General features: G+C 39.8%; 2 protein-coding genes across 2 annotated transcripts; both read left to right on the plus strand.

Moving 5' to 3' along the window:
• The first annotated feature begins 1,369 nt into the window (after positions 1-1,369).
• Positions 1,370-2,678, plus strand: LOC137296752 (uncharacterized). Its single transcript, XM_067828593.1, has 3 exons — positions 1,370-1,479; positions 1,998-2,074; positions 2,418-2,678. Exons 1-3 carry the CDS (start codon positions 1,455-1,457, stop codon positions 2,676-2,678), a joined length of 363 nt encoding a protein of 120 aa, XP_067684694.1. The 5' UTR covers positions 1,370-1,454.
• Positions 2,679-15,140: 12,462 nt separating this feature from the next.
• Positions 15,141-16,449, plus strand: LOC137296756 (uncharacterized). The gene is made up of 3 exons (XM_067828599.1): positions 15,141-15,250; positions 15,769-15,845; positions 16,189-16,449. The coding sequence occupies exons 1-3, from the start codon at positions 15,226-15,228 to the stop codon at positions 16,447-16,449; spliced, it is 363 nt and encodes a 120-aa protein (XP_067684700.1). The 5' UTR covers positions 15,141-15,225.
• Positions 16,450-17,510: the final 1,061 nt, after the last annotated feature.

A 17,510-nucleotide genomic window follows, 5' to 3' on the forward strand; every position in this document is an offset into this window, starting at 1 on the left:
AACTTGAAGATGCTGTAAGACTACACTAATGAAAATACTAAGGGATCGTTTGCGCTGTCCCATTGTGTTGCTGTCTTCTAATCGAGTTTTTAGCAAGTTCTCTGTGATGGAAATGACGACGTCAATAGTCGTGTGCAGTTATAACTACAAACTGGATGTCGGAACTCTAGATATTTTACGATGACATCACTTACTTTAAATTACGTGCACTGGTGAATGATCGAGAATGGTCTCCCTTCACTCTTTGTGGTTGTTTAACCGTCACCTCTGTTTTAGTGAGTGAGTCGGATTTTACGCCGCTTTTAGCATTATTCCATCTGTAGGACGGCGGGGGACACCAGAAATGGGCTTCACCCATTTGGGGAATGGAACCCGGCAATTCTGCTTTAAGCACAAGGCTACCCTACCACCCCACATCGTATTTATATATGTGCACATATTCAAAGACTGGAAGGGCGGTTGTGCTCCTCGTCGAGTGGTCATTAAGCAGGTCGATGAGCTGTAAGTGTATTTAAAGGAATGGCTGGACTGGTCTCTCTTATCCAGCTTGGTCCGGGCTGATGCACAAAGGGAGACCACTCTTGTCGGACTATTAGCGAGCGTTTATCAGTCGAATTGCGTAGGCTATCTTTCCGCAGCAATTAGTGCACCTACCAACAGCCTGTAAAAGTACGCCACGAGCTAAACACCAGCAAACGGTGCGCACGTCCGATGTACGGACTTTGCCAGCAACTATTTACGTTCATCAGTTTGCCACTTTCAATTCGGGGTTCAAACAAACACAACATGCACTTCTTTTTATCACCGACGGTAACCAAGGCAACGACCGACAAAAGGGGATGTGCTTCCTTATTTGTAGTCGTTTCCGTCTTTGGTTAGTGAGACTAAGGTCTTTCTTCCACAGTTCTATGGAAACAAATGGTCCCTAACGTCTATCAATTTTCAACTTGGTGAAAATGACTTTAACGTACATCTGCCCATTATATCCGGCACTACACGTGCATAGACTTCAGTTTCCCTTTCTGATATACTCTTATGTGAAATAACAAAAAGGGGAATGGGAAGACTTGTATCTTTCTGTCTGAAAACGAATCCTCAACTTTCCCCACTGGTACTCATCTTAAAAGGGCTTTGGAGAACTGACAATGTGTTTTTAAGATCTAACAGATAAGACGTGGTAGTGAACTATGGTATATCCGACGTTTGAACCTGTAGGCATCGGCTAAAAACCTAAAAATCGCCAGGTGTTTGACACCATGAGATCCGACTCTAGCCGCCTGCTTGGCATTGCCGGAAACATTCGATGACGCCTCGTTCTGACTTCGTTTCCATGTAGTTACCGTTGTCGTTGCCAACGGTCCCCTCTGTTCCTAACAGAATCGCCATTGCTCTTGCTACCTATCGCTCTGCATTTCGTTGACTACAACATCGTTCCGAGTTCTGCTACTGTCAAGATGTTTACAAGGCTGCATATTCAAGGTATTTAAGCAGTCAGTTATTGTATTTTAAAGTGTTAAAAGTGTAGACTGACTTTAAATTGGCCGTAGTTTGACCGTAGCAACAGTGGGGATGACTGGCCGCCATTTGCAATTTTGTGAAAATTCCCAAATGTGTATGTGTTTAATGTGTATTCTGCCCATGAAATGAAAGCTCTCGCTATTTATAAACGACGGACGGTACTTTTAGAATCCTTTTGACATATTGTAACTGTTTATAAGGCATAGTTTGGGCATATTGTTTTGTCAGCTTTTCATGAAAATAGTCGACCTTTTGTGGCTATTCTAATAGATGGATGGTATACCAAAGCAGTGATTAAATGTCCATTATTATTCTTGTAACACCTATTCGTGGCCGATACTTGTCCCGAACGGGACTCCATTAGCTTCATGGTCTATTTTATCGGCAATCCGCATGTCTACTATAGCTTCGACGGTCTCTAAATTACTCTTCATGTATTTTAATGTGCATTTTAACGTGTTGTTTTTGGTTATTTTCAGCACGGGAAGACGTGATCCGGTATCATGTCACTCCTGCTGCTAGTCTATGGCCGTCGCTGGATGAGGAATCCGACTGTGTATGCATTTCATCTACATCTTCTTGAGCTTGGAGGGAATAGTTTTCTTCTTTTCTCTATGCTTCCACAATCGTCTTGTGCATAGTAGAGACATTTCATTGTATTTTCTCTGTTACGGTATGCTGAAAATCAATCCCCGGGTACCCCTCTCCCATTTACACCTTAACATTTCTTTCTAACAATCTGTCAGCATAGACTGTTTGTCTAGGGGTACTGCCTGATAAAATGTGTAATCTGGGGCTATGGACTGTGACCTTTTTCTGGCCTATCGTCTCATAAACACCTCCTGTAACCCTTGCCCAATGACACTACTTTATCCCACCCTCCCCACTCACCAATATAGCGATCCCTGGCTTCGTCCCCGAGCCCCTCTCCCGACCCTCTGAGCGTTTTCACCCCGTTCTGGGCCCGCCCTGACCACGGAGAGACGCTCCCTGCCCCAGTCACTATCACCTATGTCGACTATTATCCTGTCCCAAGTGACGACGACAGTGACTACTGGGTCTATGAGGACGAGGACGACGACAGCTTCGTGGAGGATATTCATCCCGTGAGGAAGGCGCTGAGGAGAGTGGCTGCCTTCTTCAGGAGAGTATTCTCGTAGATTCCTCATCTAGTGTGCACGTGTGTGCGTGCGAGCGTGCGAGCGTGCGTGTGTGTGTGTGTAAAAATGAATATGTAGGTGTAAGAACGTTATTATGAAATTAGATGGGATGTAAACGTGTATATGTGCGAGTGTACATGTTGTAAGATAAAGTGTGTTTCTGAAAGAATGTTGTTTTTGTGGAGAGAGAGAAAGAGAAAGTGGGGAGGACGGGAGAGAGAGAAAATGAGGGAGAGGATGGTAAATATATATTTTTCTGTATATGTGATGTTGATGTGGTTTGCAGGCGTATTGGGTTGGCTGTATATGTTTTCAGGTTGGACGACTTGTTGGGGTATCCGCACAATACCCTAAACACGTCACAATTTAATTCTGGACTCACAAAAGTCCAGAAACTCTCAGCACTGTGGCCACTCTCTCACAAGCGATTTCGCAAAATTAAACAGGCAGCTGTTATGTATGTGTGCTAAGGATGAAAAAATGAAAAAAATTTTTTTCGAAAACTCAAAATTTAAACTCGCTCGCCCATGGGCACGCCCATGGGCGAACAGTGGCCAATGGGTAGGCCCATGGGCGAAAGTGTTTCATTTCATCCAGAATGAATGTTTTGGAGGTTGTAAATGAATGAAAAAATGTTGATAAGTATCATGATAAGTATTTCAGCTTGCTGTGACTTGACTCTGCTAACTGACAGCGATTTTAAAAAATCTCGCCCATGGGTGAAAAACATATTGGCCCATGGACGAGAATAATTAATTTCATTGAAACTACATGGTTTTTTCCCAGACTTTGCAGTTTTTCAATAAATGAACGTGTATTTATTATTGTCTTGACACGAAATTAAGCTTATTTTGACTTAATTCGGCTAATTAAGAGTGATTTTTCAAAACGTCTCGCCCATGGGCGAAAACCATTTAGCCCATGGATGAGAATATTTACTTTTACTCAAAATACACCTTTTCCCATGTTTTGGAGGTTGTGAATGGATGAACGTATGTTCATGAGTATCATGTCACAAAATTCAACTCATTTTGAATTAATTCCGTTAATTTAGAGCTATTTAACAAAATCTCACCCATGGGCGAAAAACATTTTGGCCCATGGGCGAGAATATTTTCTTTTACCCCAAACACATCTTTTCCAATATTTGGAGGATGTAAATGAATGAAAGTACATTTATGAGTATCATGGCAGAAATTTCAACTCATTTTGACTTAATTCCTCTAAATGAGAGCCATTTTGAAAACTCTCGCCCATGGGAGAAAGACATTTTGGCCCATGGGCGAGAATATTTGCCTTCACTCAAAATACATCTTTTCCTGTGGTTTGGAGGTTGTAAATGAATGAGGTTATATTTATGAGTACCATGGTACAAAACCCAACTCATTATGACTTAATTCTGCTAATTGAGACCGATTTTCAAAAACATCTCGCCCATGGGCGAAAAACATTGGGCCCATGAGCGAAAATATTTCCTTTTCACACCAAATACATCTTTTCTAATGTTTTGGAGGATGTAAATGAATGAAAGTGCCATTATGAGTATCATGACACAAAATTCAACTGATTTTGACTTAATTTTGCGAATTCAGGAAGATTTTTAAAAATATGCCAGAATAATCACTTTTACTCAAAATACATCTTTTCCTGTGTTTTGGATTTTGTACATGAATGAGGATATATTTATATGTATCATGGCACAAAATCCAACTCATTTTGACTTATTTCTGCTAATTTGTAACAAGGACAAGAATCTGGACTTCCACTTAAATTTTCATAGCTTTTTTTTATTGTCTTGGAGGTTGTAAATATATGAATGAAAGTGTGTTTATAATTATCACGACAAAAAAATGAAATCATTCCGGCCTTAATTCGACTAATCTCTCTCGTGGACGAAAATATTTTCGTTTGCTTGCTTTCTTTATTTTGCAAACATATGGCTTAAAAATAGATGAAATTCTAATGACAATTCAGTTTAGTTTCGTGAGTTTAGTTTTATGTCGCACTCAGTAATATCCCAGCAATATGGCGGCGGCTTGTAGATAATCGAATTTGGATCAGACAATCCAGTGATCAACAGCATGAGCATCGACCTGCACAATTGGGAACTGATGACATGTGTCAACCAAGTCAACGAGTCTGACCACCCGATCCCGTTAGTCGCCTCTTACGGCACGCATAGTCGCCTTTTATGGCAAGCATGGGTTGTTGAAGCCCTTTACTTCCAGCATAAGAATACTAAGCCTTGAGATTCTTTTGAATTTAGGTATTCTATAAATATACCAAAATTCAACCTATATCTATGAAGTTGAACTTATTTGTGAAAGCCCTAATCAAGAGTGACCAAACTCCAGTAACTATGCTGGGACACATTAATAAACGGTGTTGTGAGATCTTTAAACTGTATTGAAATATGTCTTGCCAATTCCGCTGACATTCACCAATTGTACCTACCTAGCAGTTTTAAGTGTACCTACCCAGTTCAGCACGTTTCGTTTTAATAGTGTGGTCTCCATTTTTAGTAATTCCCGTTTGCCCGTCCCGGATTTTCTTCGTCCGAGGTTTTATGGGGTATTCTCCTATTTGTCAGACCAGAAATTATCTACAACAGGGGTAGGTCACTCGGTTGTTTTCTTTACCATTTGTACTAATTAGTATGTGCCTCCTCATGCTCCAATGCACACAGTGACCTGATTCGTCTCCATCGCAACGTAGGCTGCGTTTAACAGTACTTCTGCCAGTTTACTGTATCAGTCGAAATCTTACAATGAATGAATGAATGAATGAATGAATGAAGAGCAAGAAGTATATGTGAATGAATGAAAGAAATGATAAAGAAAGAAGTGCATATGTGAATGAATGAGAAAGATATATTAAAAGAAAGAAGTACATAAGTGAATGAATGAAAGAATATATGATACACCACGGCCATCCCTTCCAAAACATGCCAAAGAACGCAAAACTATCGTTAGATCACATGTGTTAACATCAGCTTGTTATTGTCTCCCTGGTCAGACGTAACAATTGTCCGACAGGTTAAAACAACAAACTATCTGGTTGACTGCACAGCTGCCTGTTGACGTAGTATACCCACATCACCTACTTTTCCTGCGTAACCTTCATCTACATCACCACCCTTAATATATTGAGCAGAGAGCACAGAAGGCCCTATAGCTGTAACCACTGAACCGTGGCGTCTCTCTGCTCCCAAGTTCCCAAGTGGGGATGTGCTTCTCTACCTCTTCCATTAATCTTAATACATTTAACAAGCTCAACGCATGCATCTTTTTATTAAAATGTGATGTTATACATAATCATAAGAGTATTTTTGTGTATTATTCAGTTGATAAATTATTATTTTATGATATATATATATATATATATATATATATATATATATATATATATATATATATATATATATATATATATATATATATATATATGACACGCTGGACAGGTCTAGGGCATTTTGTGTTAATTTACCATTCTCATTTTCATAATGCTTAAAAAAGACACTCATTAATCTATCACAGAGTTTTGTCATTCCTTCACTCCAACATGGTTGCTAAATCCCCTAAGATCATAGTATATCGACTCTGCCATACCCAATTCACCTAATCCTGAGAAATCAACCAGCCATGACATACCCACATCGCCTAATTAATTTTTAGTACCTATCGAGTAAAAAATACATAAAATGGGAGGACGCCTTGTTAACTAATGGGAGTGAGTCTTGTATGGAGTACCCTCACTCTCACAAACCCACGTATTGAGGAGAAGTGGCCGTGTTTGTCGGGGATTTTTCTGGCTAAATAAATCGTACATAAACATGTAAAATATTTTGCTTTGATTCTGTAACTACCCACATTATGACATTGAGACCATTTTGATTTATCGAGTAAAATACGATTGAATAGTTTTGAGTTTGAATCTTGCCACTTTAGCGCTCTATCTTTTTAAATGCATACTAATATTTACGTGTTTTTTAGTATTCCATCTATTTGTTTAAATTAACTGATTTACCTGTTTTTGCTTTGTTTGGGTTTTCTATTGCAAGTGGCCCAGCGAGTGAGTCTGCTTTGATACCTGTAAATTCTTCTGACGTTTGACGAGCGGGACGTAAACAAGAACATATATGGAGCCCCTGCGTCAATACGTATTAAAGTGTTTGAAACATTATTCTAGACCATTATTTGTTCACAACTGATGAAATGTACCTGAAAGATCAAGGTTAATAAGAACGTACAGGGCACATTTCTCCTACCCCATTTAAGAATGTCCATTTCTGATTGGTTCACGTAGCCTTGCGAGGGAGAATAGATCATTAAGTTTTACCCCGCCACGTGAGAAAAGCCTGCATCCAGTCAGTGAACTGTAAAGCAGTGGTTCGAATCGACTATAGTTAGTACCATGTTAATATAATACATGGTTTCAGCTTGTTTTGATGCTCTATTTACATAAAGTGATATTTAAACATTCGTTATGGTAAATACGGTGTAGCAATGTGATGAAGAGTATGCGGGTTTTCTTCATCCCATTTCATCCTCCTTTGGTTCACACCCGGATTGTCGATTGTTTTATCAAATACACAACAGGACTGTCGAAAAGCAGTGGAGTGTGACAGTGCTCAACACTGTTCTAATGACACCCGGAGCGTCGACTACCTTGGAGAACTTGTGCCCGAGAATGCCCGAGAATAGCAGAAGACTCGTCTCTACGCTAATTAACGAGCAAAACACATACACAAAGACTTCGGTGAAAGAATGAGCTGTGGAACCAATTCCTGAATGATAGTCGTCGCACGAACAGTAGTCGAGAAAGTTGAAAGAATAAAGAAGAACTTGACAGAAGGCTTCAGCGTCTCAACGAGCAGCCCCAAAGACAAGAGATTTCCGTAATGAGCTGTGCTCATCAGACTGTCTGTCTCGCTCATAGTGACCACATTACTGTACTTTATAACGTATTTGGTTTTCCTTCATGTCCGGAGCGTCGAACGCCATAGTGTTGACACCTGATTACCTCCTTACGTAATACCCGAAACATCGAATTTGCAAAAATTTCAATTCAATTTTAAACAGCCCAGGCAAGTCGTTTGTTTAAGGAATAAGAGGATTAGGAGGCATGGTCGACAAGATTTCTTTGTTTAACTAATCCCACACGGCCTTCACCAATAGAGGGAATGATTTCTGTTCAGTTATGACATTGCTGTTCTCCATATGTCTCTATTTTCTCCACACATCTCCATGTTGTTGTATTTTTGTGTGTTGTGTAACTCTGGGACTGGTGAACAAGCTTTACAGTACCTCACCCATACAACATATAATACAAAATGTAAATGAAGCATGTGTCGTCATCCATATGAACCATCATATAATAACATATGCATACATATCATTACATCAAATACATCTATCATATAAGTAAACATGAAAAATAGAATTATGGTTTGATGTGTCTGACTAGCTCTTTGTAGAAACACTGAACATTTGTGAGAAGGTTTTTGACAAGTTAATTAGTTTCCTGTTAAAAAATTAAAAATCAGGCTTTGTGTTTTATGATAAAATCGTGGACGGATTCAACTATTTTCTGGTTTTCAAAGTGAATAAGTTCTTTTCCGTTCACCGAAGTCATCATAGACCACAGTGAGAAAAGGTCGATCTTCAAGCAGTAAGGAAGACCATGATAGCGTATGGAGTACGTGTGTCTTGGTCATCTCCTCCGTTACCCCCTCCCCGAATCCACACCCCATCAGGGCGTGTAGGACTTGTCTCGGTGGATAAAAAGGGACTCCTATAACCCCATATACCCCTAATCACAATGCTATAATTTGTCGTTTTTGTGTATCCGGTTTTGTGTATTCTGTAATATTGTATAGTACTGGTGAAGTGTTGATCAAAGCAATATTTTGCTTGCTAAACGAACCACATTCTTTGAGAATCAAAATATGTTTTAAGCTCATTTCCAAAATTGAAATGCAGCATGCACACAATAACTAAATTGGAAGGAATATCGTGCCGGACAAGGTTTTCCAGAGCACCTGCACATAAATGTCAATGTCTTTCAAAGACTAATATGTGCAGGTCTTGCAAAAGGACAAAGCAGGTATGCTTGACAAAGTTCTTGCAAAGGAGGTTTATACACAACACCAAAACCAACCGGTCAGCTCGACGCCTTATAAAACAATCAATTCGAGATTTCCTTTGAATGTGAGATATTTGGCTGCGCGTCTTGCGCAATCAGTCTTTTTCATCCATATACACTCACGAACACCTGTTCATTTCAAAGTTGGTGTCCCCTAATGACCTAATGTGATCCATGGATGAATTTTGTATATGACAAGTAAAATACACTTGAAAGCGGCAGCTGTTTTACTCCAATAAACAGCGGACGACACATGACTTTTTCGGCGCAAATTGTCGTAGGCGCTTTGCGGAAATTACGTAAGTGAACGCGGAAGAAACAGAAAGCGTCATCGTTCCGCTCAGTTTCCATTGTCTTTGCGAGTTATGCTGAGATACTCAACAAACTGAGATAAAAGTCAAAATGATGAAAAAGTGGAAATCAGTGTGTGGATTAGAACTTGAAAATCACTCATGAAGTCTCTGACAAAGTAATATCTGTTCAGGTCATGATCATTTGGAAAAAAATACGAAAGTTCTATGGATATACAACTTCTTATAAGGTAAGCAGCATTTCGGCGTAGCTGTTAAACTCGTTATCAAGAAAGGGATATCTTACAAGTAGTCCTGTAAGTTAAACCTTTGTTTTGGGTCGAGGTCAAAATCGTTTGGTGTAGTGACAACGGTGTTGTTTTCTGGGATTAGACACGGATTTTCTTTATAAAAAGTAAAATGTGTGTCCTCAGGAAACGAAATAAGACACGTGTACCAGAATGTAAGTGAATCGATGTTAGCGAGTTCAATCAGTAACTTCAGTTAATAAAATGGGCTTTCCGTTCACTCCTTCCATTAGTAATGAGTTATTTAGTTTCTTGGTAAAATTGCTTGCAAGGTGAATGTTGAAAATGACAGTTTTCAGGATCATTTTAACAACTTCAGTTATGGCAATCAGTTATGGCTTCAGTAAAGCTGCTATGCTTCACGTTTCGTCCTACTTATTTTACGGGAAGATACCTTTGTGTAAACAGCTATATGTTCATTTTGAGAACTGGTAAAAAGGGAGAATATATCTCGTGAAAAAGAATTTTGAAAGACTGCAGATCAACAGTTCCAGTTGTCTCAGCAACATAATTTCTAAAATACTTAGAGACCACAATCACGAAAGCCAAAGTAAATCTGTTCGAGTGTAGCAAAAATAGTGAAAATTTATTTAAAAAATAGAAAAGTAAACGCAAAGTCAATCTTGATTACATTACGTATTCCTCATAGCCCGATGTAATGATTACACACTGATAGTATGGATACGTTAATCTATAGTTAAAACTAATCTCCTCAAGTAATCGGGACTGGATTGGCAAGCATAAACATACATATCAATGCCGCTCCATACCAATAATATAATTACATAACATACATGATAACAACACTTCATGTTCCGCTCGTCAAACGTCAGAATAAATTTACAGTTATCAAAGCAGACTAACAGGCCCACTAGCAGTAAAAAACAAAACAAAACAAAAACAAATAAATTGATAAATCCAAATGAATAGATGGAATACTAAAAACCACCAAAATATGCACGTCCCCTTTAAAAAGGTAGAGTGCAAAGTGGCAAACCGGTAAAATGTGCCAAGATTCAAACTCAAAACTATACAATCGTATTTTGCTCGATAAATCAGAATGGTCTCAATGTCATAATGTGGGTAGTTACAGAATCGAAGCAAAATATTGTACATATATGCATCATGAAATAATAATTTATCAACTGAATAACACATAAAAAATACTCTTATGATATGTATAACATCACATTTGAGTAAAAAAATGCATGCGTTGAGCTTGTTAAATATTTTAAAGATTAATAGAAGAGGTAGTAAAGGACACCCCCACTTGGGAACTTGGGAGCAGAGAGACGCCACGGTTCAGTGGTTACAGCTATAGGGCCTCCTGTGCTCTCTGCTCAATATATTAAGGGTGGTGATGTAGATGAAGGTTACGCAGGAAAAGTAGGTGATGTGGGTATACTACGTCAACAGGCTGCTGTGCAGTCAACCAGATAGTTTGTTGTTTTAACCTGTCGGACAATTGTTACGTCTGACCAGGGAGACAATAACAAGCTGATGTTAACACATGTGATCTAACGATAGTTTTGCGTTCTTTAGCATGTTTTGGAAGGGATGGCCGTGGTGTATCATTTATTCTTTCATTCATTCACATATGTATTTCTTTCTTTTATTATTTCTTTCATTCATTCACATATACTTCTTGCTCTTCATTCCTTCCTTCCTTCCTTCATTTCTTCATTCATTCATTCATTGCAAGATTTCGACTGATACAGTAAACTGGCTGAAGTACCGATAAACGCAGCCTAAGTTGCGATGGAGATGAATCAGGTCACTGTGTGCACTGGAGCATGAGGAGACGCATACTAATTAGTACAAATGGTAAAGAAAACAACCGAGTGACCTACCCCTGTTGTAGATTATTCCTGGTCTGACAAATAAATAGGAGAATACCCCATAAAACCTCGGACGAAGAAAAGCCGGGACGGGCAAACGGGAATTACTAAAAATGGAGACCACACTATTAAAACGAAACGTGCTGAACTGGGTAGGTACACTTAAAACTGCTAGGTAGGTACATTTGGTGAATGTCAGCGGAATTGGCAAGACATATTTCAATACAGTTTAAAGATCTCACAACACCGTTTATTAATGTGTCCCAGCATAGTCACTGGAGTTTGGTCACTCTTGATTAGGGCTTTCACAAATAAGTTCAACTTCATAGATATAGGTTGAATTTTGGTATATTTATAGAATACCTAAATTCAAAAGAATCTCAAGGCTTAGTATTCTAAGTGTATTGTATATGTTGCTGGAAGTAAAGCTCTGTGTTCGGGACCCGTGAAGATCTGGAGTAGAAGAGGGCTTCAACAACCCATGCTTGCCATAAAAGGCGACCATGCTTGTCGTAAGAGGTGACTAACGGGATCGGGTGGTCAGGCTCGCTGACTTTTGCTGACACATGTCATCAGTTCCCAATTGTGCAGGTCGATGCTCATGCTGTTGATCACTGGATTGTCTGATCCAAACTCGATTATCTACAAGCTGCCGCCATATTGCTGGGATATTACTGAGTGCGACATAAAACTAAACTCACGAAATTAAACCGAATTGTCATTAGAATTTCATCTATCTTTAAACCATATGTTTGCAAAATAAAGAAAACGAGCAAACGAAAATATTTTCGTCCACGAGAGAGATTAGTCGAATTAAGACCGGAATGATTTCATTTTTTTGTCATGATAATTATAAACACACTTTCATTCATAAATTTACAACCTCCAAGACAATAAAAAAAAAAAAACTTTGAGTAAAAGTGATTATTTTGGCATATTTTTAAAAAATCTTCCTGAACTCGCAAAAGTAAGTCAAAATCAGTTGAATTTTGTGTCATGATACTCACAATGGCACTTTCATACATTTACATCCTCCAAAACATTAGAAAAGACGTATTTGGAGTGAAAAGGAAATAATTTCGCTGATGGGCCCAATGTTTTTCGCCCATGGGCGAGATGTTTTTGAAAATCGGTCTCAATTAGCAGAATTAAGTCATAATGAGTTGGATTTTGTGCCATGATACTCATATATATATGCTCATTCATTTACACCCCCAAACCACAGGAAAAGATGTATTTTGAGTGAAGGCAAATATTCTCGCCCATGGGCCAAAATGTCTTTCTCCCATGGGCGAGAGTTTTCAAAATGGCTCTCATTTAGAGGAATTAAGTCAAAATGAGTTGAAATTTGTCATGATACTCATAAATGTACTTTCATTCATTTACATCCTCCAAATATTGGAAAAGATGTGTTTGGGGTAAAAGAAAATATTCTCGCCCATGGGCCAAAATGTTTTTCGCCCATGGGTGAGATTTTGTTAAATAGCTCTAAATTAACGGAATTAATTCAAAATGAGTTGAATTTTGTGACATGATACTTATGAACATACTTTCATCCATTCACAACCTCCAAAACATGGGAAAAGGTGTATTTTGAGTAAAAGTAAATATTCTCACCCATGGGCCAAATGGTTTTCGCCCATGGGTGAGGCATTTTGAAAAATCACTTTAAATTAGCCGAATTAAGTCAACATAAGCTTAATTTCGTGTCAAGACAATAATAAATACACGTTCATTTATTGAAAAGCTGCAAAGCCTGGAAAAAACATGTAGTTTCAATGAAATTAATCATTCTCATCCAAGGGCCAATATGTTTTTCACCCATGGGCGAGATTTTTCAAAGTCGCTGTCAGTTAGCAGAGTCAAGTCACAACAAGCTGAAATTTGTGTCATGATACTTATCAACATTTTTTCATTCATTTACAACCTCCAAAACATTTATTCTGGATGAAATGAAACACTTTCGCCCATGGGCCTGCCCATGTGCCTACCCATTGGCCACTGTTCGCCCATGGGCGTGCCCATGGGCGAGCGAGTTTAAATTTTGAGTTTTCGAAAAGATTTTTTAGCACATATACATAACAGCTGCCTGTTTAATTTTGCGAAATCGCTTGTGAGAGAGTGGCCACAGTGCTGAGAGTTTCTGGACTTTTGTGAGTCCAGAATTAAATTGTGACGTGTTCCTATTATCCCATTTGTACCTCTTTGGTCTGTTTCGGCTACATTTTTGGGCTTTCCTTTGGACACACCCTTTCGATCAAGTTATATTTTGGCATACCCTTTGGCTGACATTTCTATGGTATTTCTCTCGTAATGAGAGGACCATTCTTCCCTTTTGGCCCCAATTCGGATATTTTCTTTAAGCACATACCATTCTATGTTTTTATATGTAATAAATATTGATGAATGGTATACACACGAGTCTGTTTTTCTTCCTACTTTGAACCTACTAACAACTAGGTGACAGTAACACAACAGGAGAGGCAATTGAACCAAGTCTGTTTTATTGTGATAGAACTTGAAGATGCTGTAAGACTACACTAATGAAAATACTAAGGGATCGTTTGCGCTGTCCCATTGTGTTGCTGTCTTCTAATCGAGTTTTTAGCAAGTTCTCTGTGATGGAAATGACGACGTCAATAGTCGTGTGCAGTTATAACTACAAACTGGATGTCGGAACTCTAGATATTTTACGATGACATCACTTACTTTAAATTACGTGCACTGGTGAATAATCGAGAATGGTCTCCCTTCACTGTTTGTGGTTGTTTAACCGTCACCTCTGTTTTAGTGAGTGAGTCGGATTTTACGCCGCTTTTAGCATTATTCCAGCTGTAGGACGGCGGGGGACACCAGAAATGGGCTTCACCCATTTGGGGAATGGAACCCGGCAATTCTGCTTTAAGCACAAGGCTACCCTACCACCCCACATCGTATTTATATATGTGCACATATTCAAAGACTGGAAGGGCGGTTGTGCTCCTCGTCGAGTGGTCATTAAGCAGGTCGATGGGCTGTAAGTGCATTTAAAGGAATGGCTGGACTGGTCTCTCTTATCCAGCTTGGTCCGGGCTGATGCACAAAGGGAGACCACTCATGTCGGACTATTAGCGAGCGTTTATCAGTCGAATTGCGTAGGCTATCTTTCCGCAGCAATTAGTGCACCTACCAACAGCCTGTAAAAGTACGCCACGAGCTAAACACCAGCAAACGGTGCGCACGTCCGATGTACGGACTTTGCCAGCAACTATTTACGTTCATCAGTTTGCCACTTTCAATTCGGGGTTCAAACAAACACAACATGCACTTCTTTTTATCACCGACGGTAACCAAGGCAACGACCGACAAAAGGGGATGTGCTTCCTTATTTGTAGTCGTTTCCGTCTTTGGTTAGTGAGACTAAGGTCTTTCTTCCACAGTTCTATGGAAACAAATGGTCCCTAACGTCTATCAATTTTCAACTTGGTGAAAATGACTTTAACGTACATCTGCCCATTATATCCGGCACTACACGTGCATAGACTTCAGTTTCCCTTTCTGATATACTCTTATGTGAAATAACAAAAAGGGGAATGGGAAGACTTGTATCTTTCTGTCTGAAAACGAATCCTCAACTTTCCCCACTGGTACTCATCTTAAAAGGGCTTTGGAGAACTGACAATGTGTTTTTAAGATCTAACAGATAAGACGTGGTAGTGAACTATGGTATATCCTGTTTGAACCTGTAGGCATCGGCTAAAAACCTAAAAATCGCCAGGTGTTTGACACCATGAGATCCGACTCTAGCCGCCTGCTTGGCATTGCCGGAAACATTCGATGACGCCTCGTTCTGACTTCGTTTCCATGTAGTTACCGTTGTCGTTGCCAACGGTCCCCTCTGTTCCTAACAGAATCGCCATTGCTCTTGCTACCTATCGCTCTGCATTTCGTTGACTACAACATCGTTCCGAGTTCTGCTACTGTCAAGATGTTTACAAGGCTGCATATTCAAGGTATTTAAGCAGTCAGTTATTGTATTTTAAAGTGTTAAAAGTGTAGACTGACTTTAAATTGGCCGTAGTTTGACCGTAGCAACAGTGGGGATGACTGGCCGCCATTTGCAATTTTGTGAAAATTCCCAAATGTGTATGTGTTTAATGTGTATTCTGCCCATGAAATGAAAGCTCTCGCTATTTATAAACGACGGACGGTACTTTTAGAATCCTTTTGACATATTGTAACTGTTTATAAGGCATAGTTTGGGCATATTGTTTTGTCAGCTTTTCATGAAAATAGTCGGCCTTTTGTGGCTATTCTAATAGATGGATGGTATACCAAAGCAGTGATTAAATGTCCATTATTATTCTTGTAACACCTATTCGTGGCCGATACTTGTCCCGAACGGGACTCCATTAGCTTCATGGTCTATTTTATCGGCAATCCGCATGTCTACTATAGCTTCGACGGTCTCTAAATTACTCTTCATGTATTTTAATGTGCATTTTAACGTGTTGTTTTTGGTTATTTTCAGCACGGGAAGACGTGATCCGGTATCATGTCACTCCTGCTGCTAGTCTATGGCCGTCGCTGGATGAGGAATCCGACTGTGTATGCATTTCATCTACATCTTCTTGAGCTTGGAGGGAATAGTTTTCTTCTTTTCTCTATGCTTCCACAATCGTCTTGTGCATAGTAGAGACATTTCATTGTATTTTCTCTGTTACGGTATGCTGAAAATCAATCCCCGGGTACCCCTCTCCCATTTACACCTTAACATTTCTTTCTAACAATCTGTCAGCATAGACTGTTTGTCTAGGGGTACTGCCTGATAAAATGTGTAATCTGGGGCTATGGACTGTGACCTTTTTCTGGCCTATCGTCTCATAAACACCTCCTGTAACCCTTGCCCAATGACACTACTTTATCCCACCCTCCCCACTCACCAATATAGCGATCCCTGGCTTCGTCCCCGAGCCCCTCTCCCGACCCTCTGAGCGTTTTCACCCCGTTCTGGGCCCGCCCTGACCACGGAGAGACGCTCCCTGCCCCAGTCACTATCACCTATGTCGACTATTATCCTGTCCCAAGTGACGACGACAGTGACTACTGGGTCTATGAGGACGAGGACGACGACAGCTTCGTGGAGGATATTCATCCCGTGAGGAAGGCGCTGAGGAGAGTGGCTGCCTTCTTCAGGAGAGTATTCTCGTAGATTCCTCATCTAGTGTGCACGTGTGTGCGTGCGAGCGTGCGAGCGTGCGTGTGTGTGTGTGTAAAAATGAATATGTAGGTGTAAGAACGTTATTATGAAATTAGATGGGATGTAAACGTGTATATGTGCGAGTGTACATGTTGTAAGATAAAGTGTGTTTCTGAAAGAATGTTGTTTTTGTGGAGAGAGAGAAAGAGAAAGTGGGGAGGACGGGAGAGAGAGAGAATGAGGGAGAGGATGGTAAATATATATTTTTCTGTATATGTGATGTTGATGTGGTTTGCAGGCGTATTGGGTTCGCTGTATATGTTTTCAGGTTGGACGACTTGTTGGGGTATCTGCACAATACCCTATTATCCCATTTGTACCTCTTTGGTCTGTTTCGGCTACATTTTTGGGCTTTCCTTTGGACACACCCTTTCGATCAAGTTATATTTTGGCATACCCTTTGGCTGACATTTCTATGGTATTTCTCTCGTAATGAGAGGACCATTCTTCCCTTTTGGCCCCAATTCGGATATTTTCTTTAAGCACATACCATTCTATGTTTTTATATGTAATAAATATTGATGAATGGTATACACACGAGTCTGTTTTTCTTCCTACTTTGAACCTACTAACAACTAGGTGACAGTAACACAACAGGAGAGGCAATTGAACCAAGTCTGTTTTATTGTGATAGAACTTGAAGATGCTGTAAGACTACACTAATGAAAATACTAAGGGATCGTTTGCGCTGTCCCATTGTGTTGCTGTCTTCTAATCGAGTTTTTAGCAAGTTCTCTGTGATGGAAATGACGACGTCAATAGTCGTGTGCAGTTATAACTACAAACTGGATGTCGGAACTCTAGATATTTTACGATGACATCACTTACTTTAAATTACGTGCACTGGTGAATAATCGAGAATGGTCTCCCTTCACTGTTTGTGGTTGTTTAACCGTCACCTCTGTTTTAGTGAGTGAGTCGGATTTTACGCCGCTTTTAGCATTATTCCAGCTGTAGGACGGCGGGGGACACCAGAAATGGGCTTCACCCATTTGGGGAATGGAACCCGGCAA

This window comes from Haliotis asinina, chromosome 9 (genome assembly GCF_037392515.1).
Source record: "Haliotis asinina isolate JCU_RB_2024 chromosome 9, JCU_Hal_asi_v2, whole genome shotgun sequence".
NCBI classification, from domain to species: Eukaryota; Metazoa; Mollusca; class Gastropoda; order Lepetellida; family Haliotidae; genus Haliotis; species Haliotis asinina.

What these genes read in the sequence shown, in the direction of transcription:
- LOC137296752 (XM_067828593.1), top strand. Translation starts at nt 1,455, where the DNA reads ATGTTTACAAGGCTGCATATTCAAG. An exon ending in TACAAGGCTGCATATTCAAG is followed by an intron (nt 1,480 to 1,997) that starts GTATTTAAGCAG and finishes GGTTATTTTCAG; the next exon opens with CACGGGAAGACGTGATCCGG. An exon ending in TGGATGAGGAATCCGACTGT is followed by an intron (nt 2,075 to 2,417) that starts GTATGCATTTCA and finishes TCACCAATATAG; the next exon opens with CGATCCCTGGCTTCGTCCCC.
- LOC137296756 (XM_067828599.1), top strand. Translation starts at nt 15,226, where the DNA reads ATGTTTACAAGGCTGCATATTCAAG. An exon ending in TACAAGGCTGCATATTCAAG is followed by an intron (nt 15,251 to 15,768) that starts GTATTTAAGCAG and finishes GGTTATTTTCAG; the next exon opens with CACGGGAAGACGTGATCCGG. An exon ending in TGGATGAGGAATCCGACTGT is followed by an intron (nt 15,846 to 16,188) that starts GTATGCATTTCA and finishes TCACCAATATAG; the next exon opens with CGATCCCTGGCTTCGTCCCC.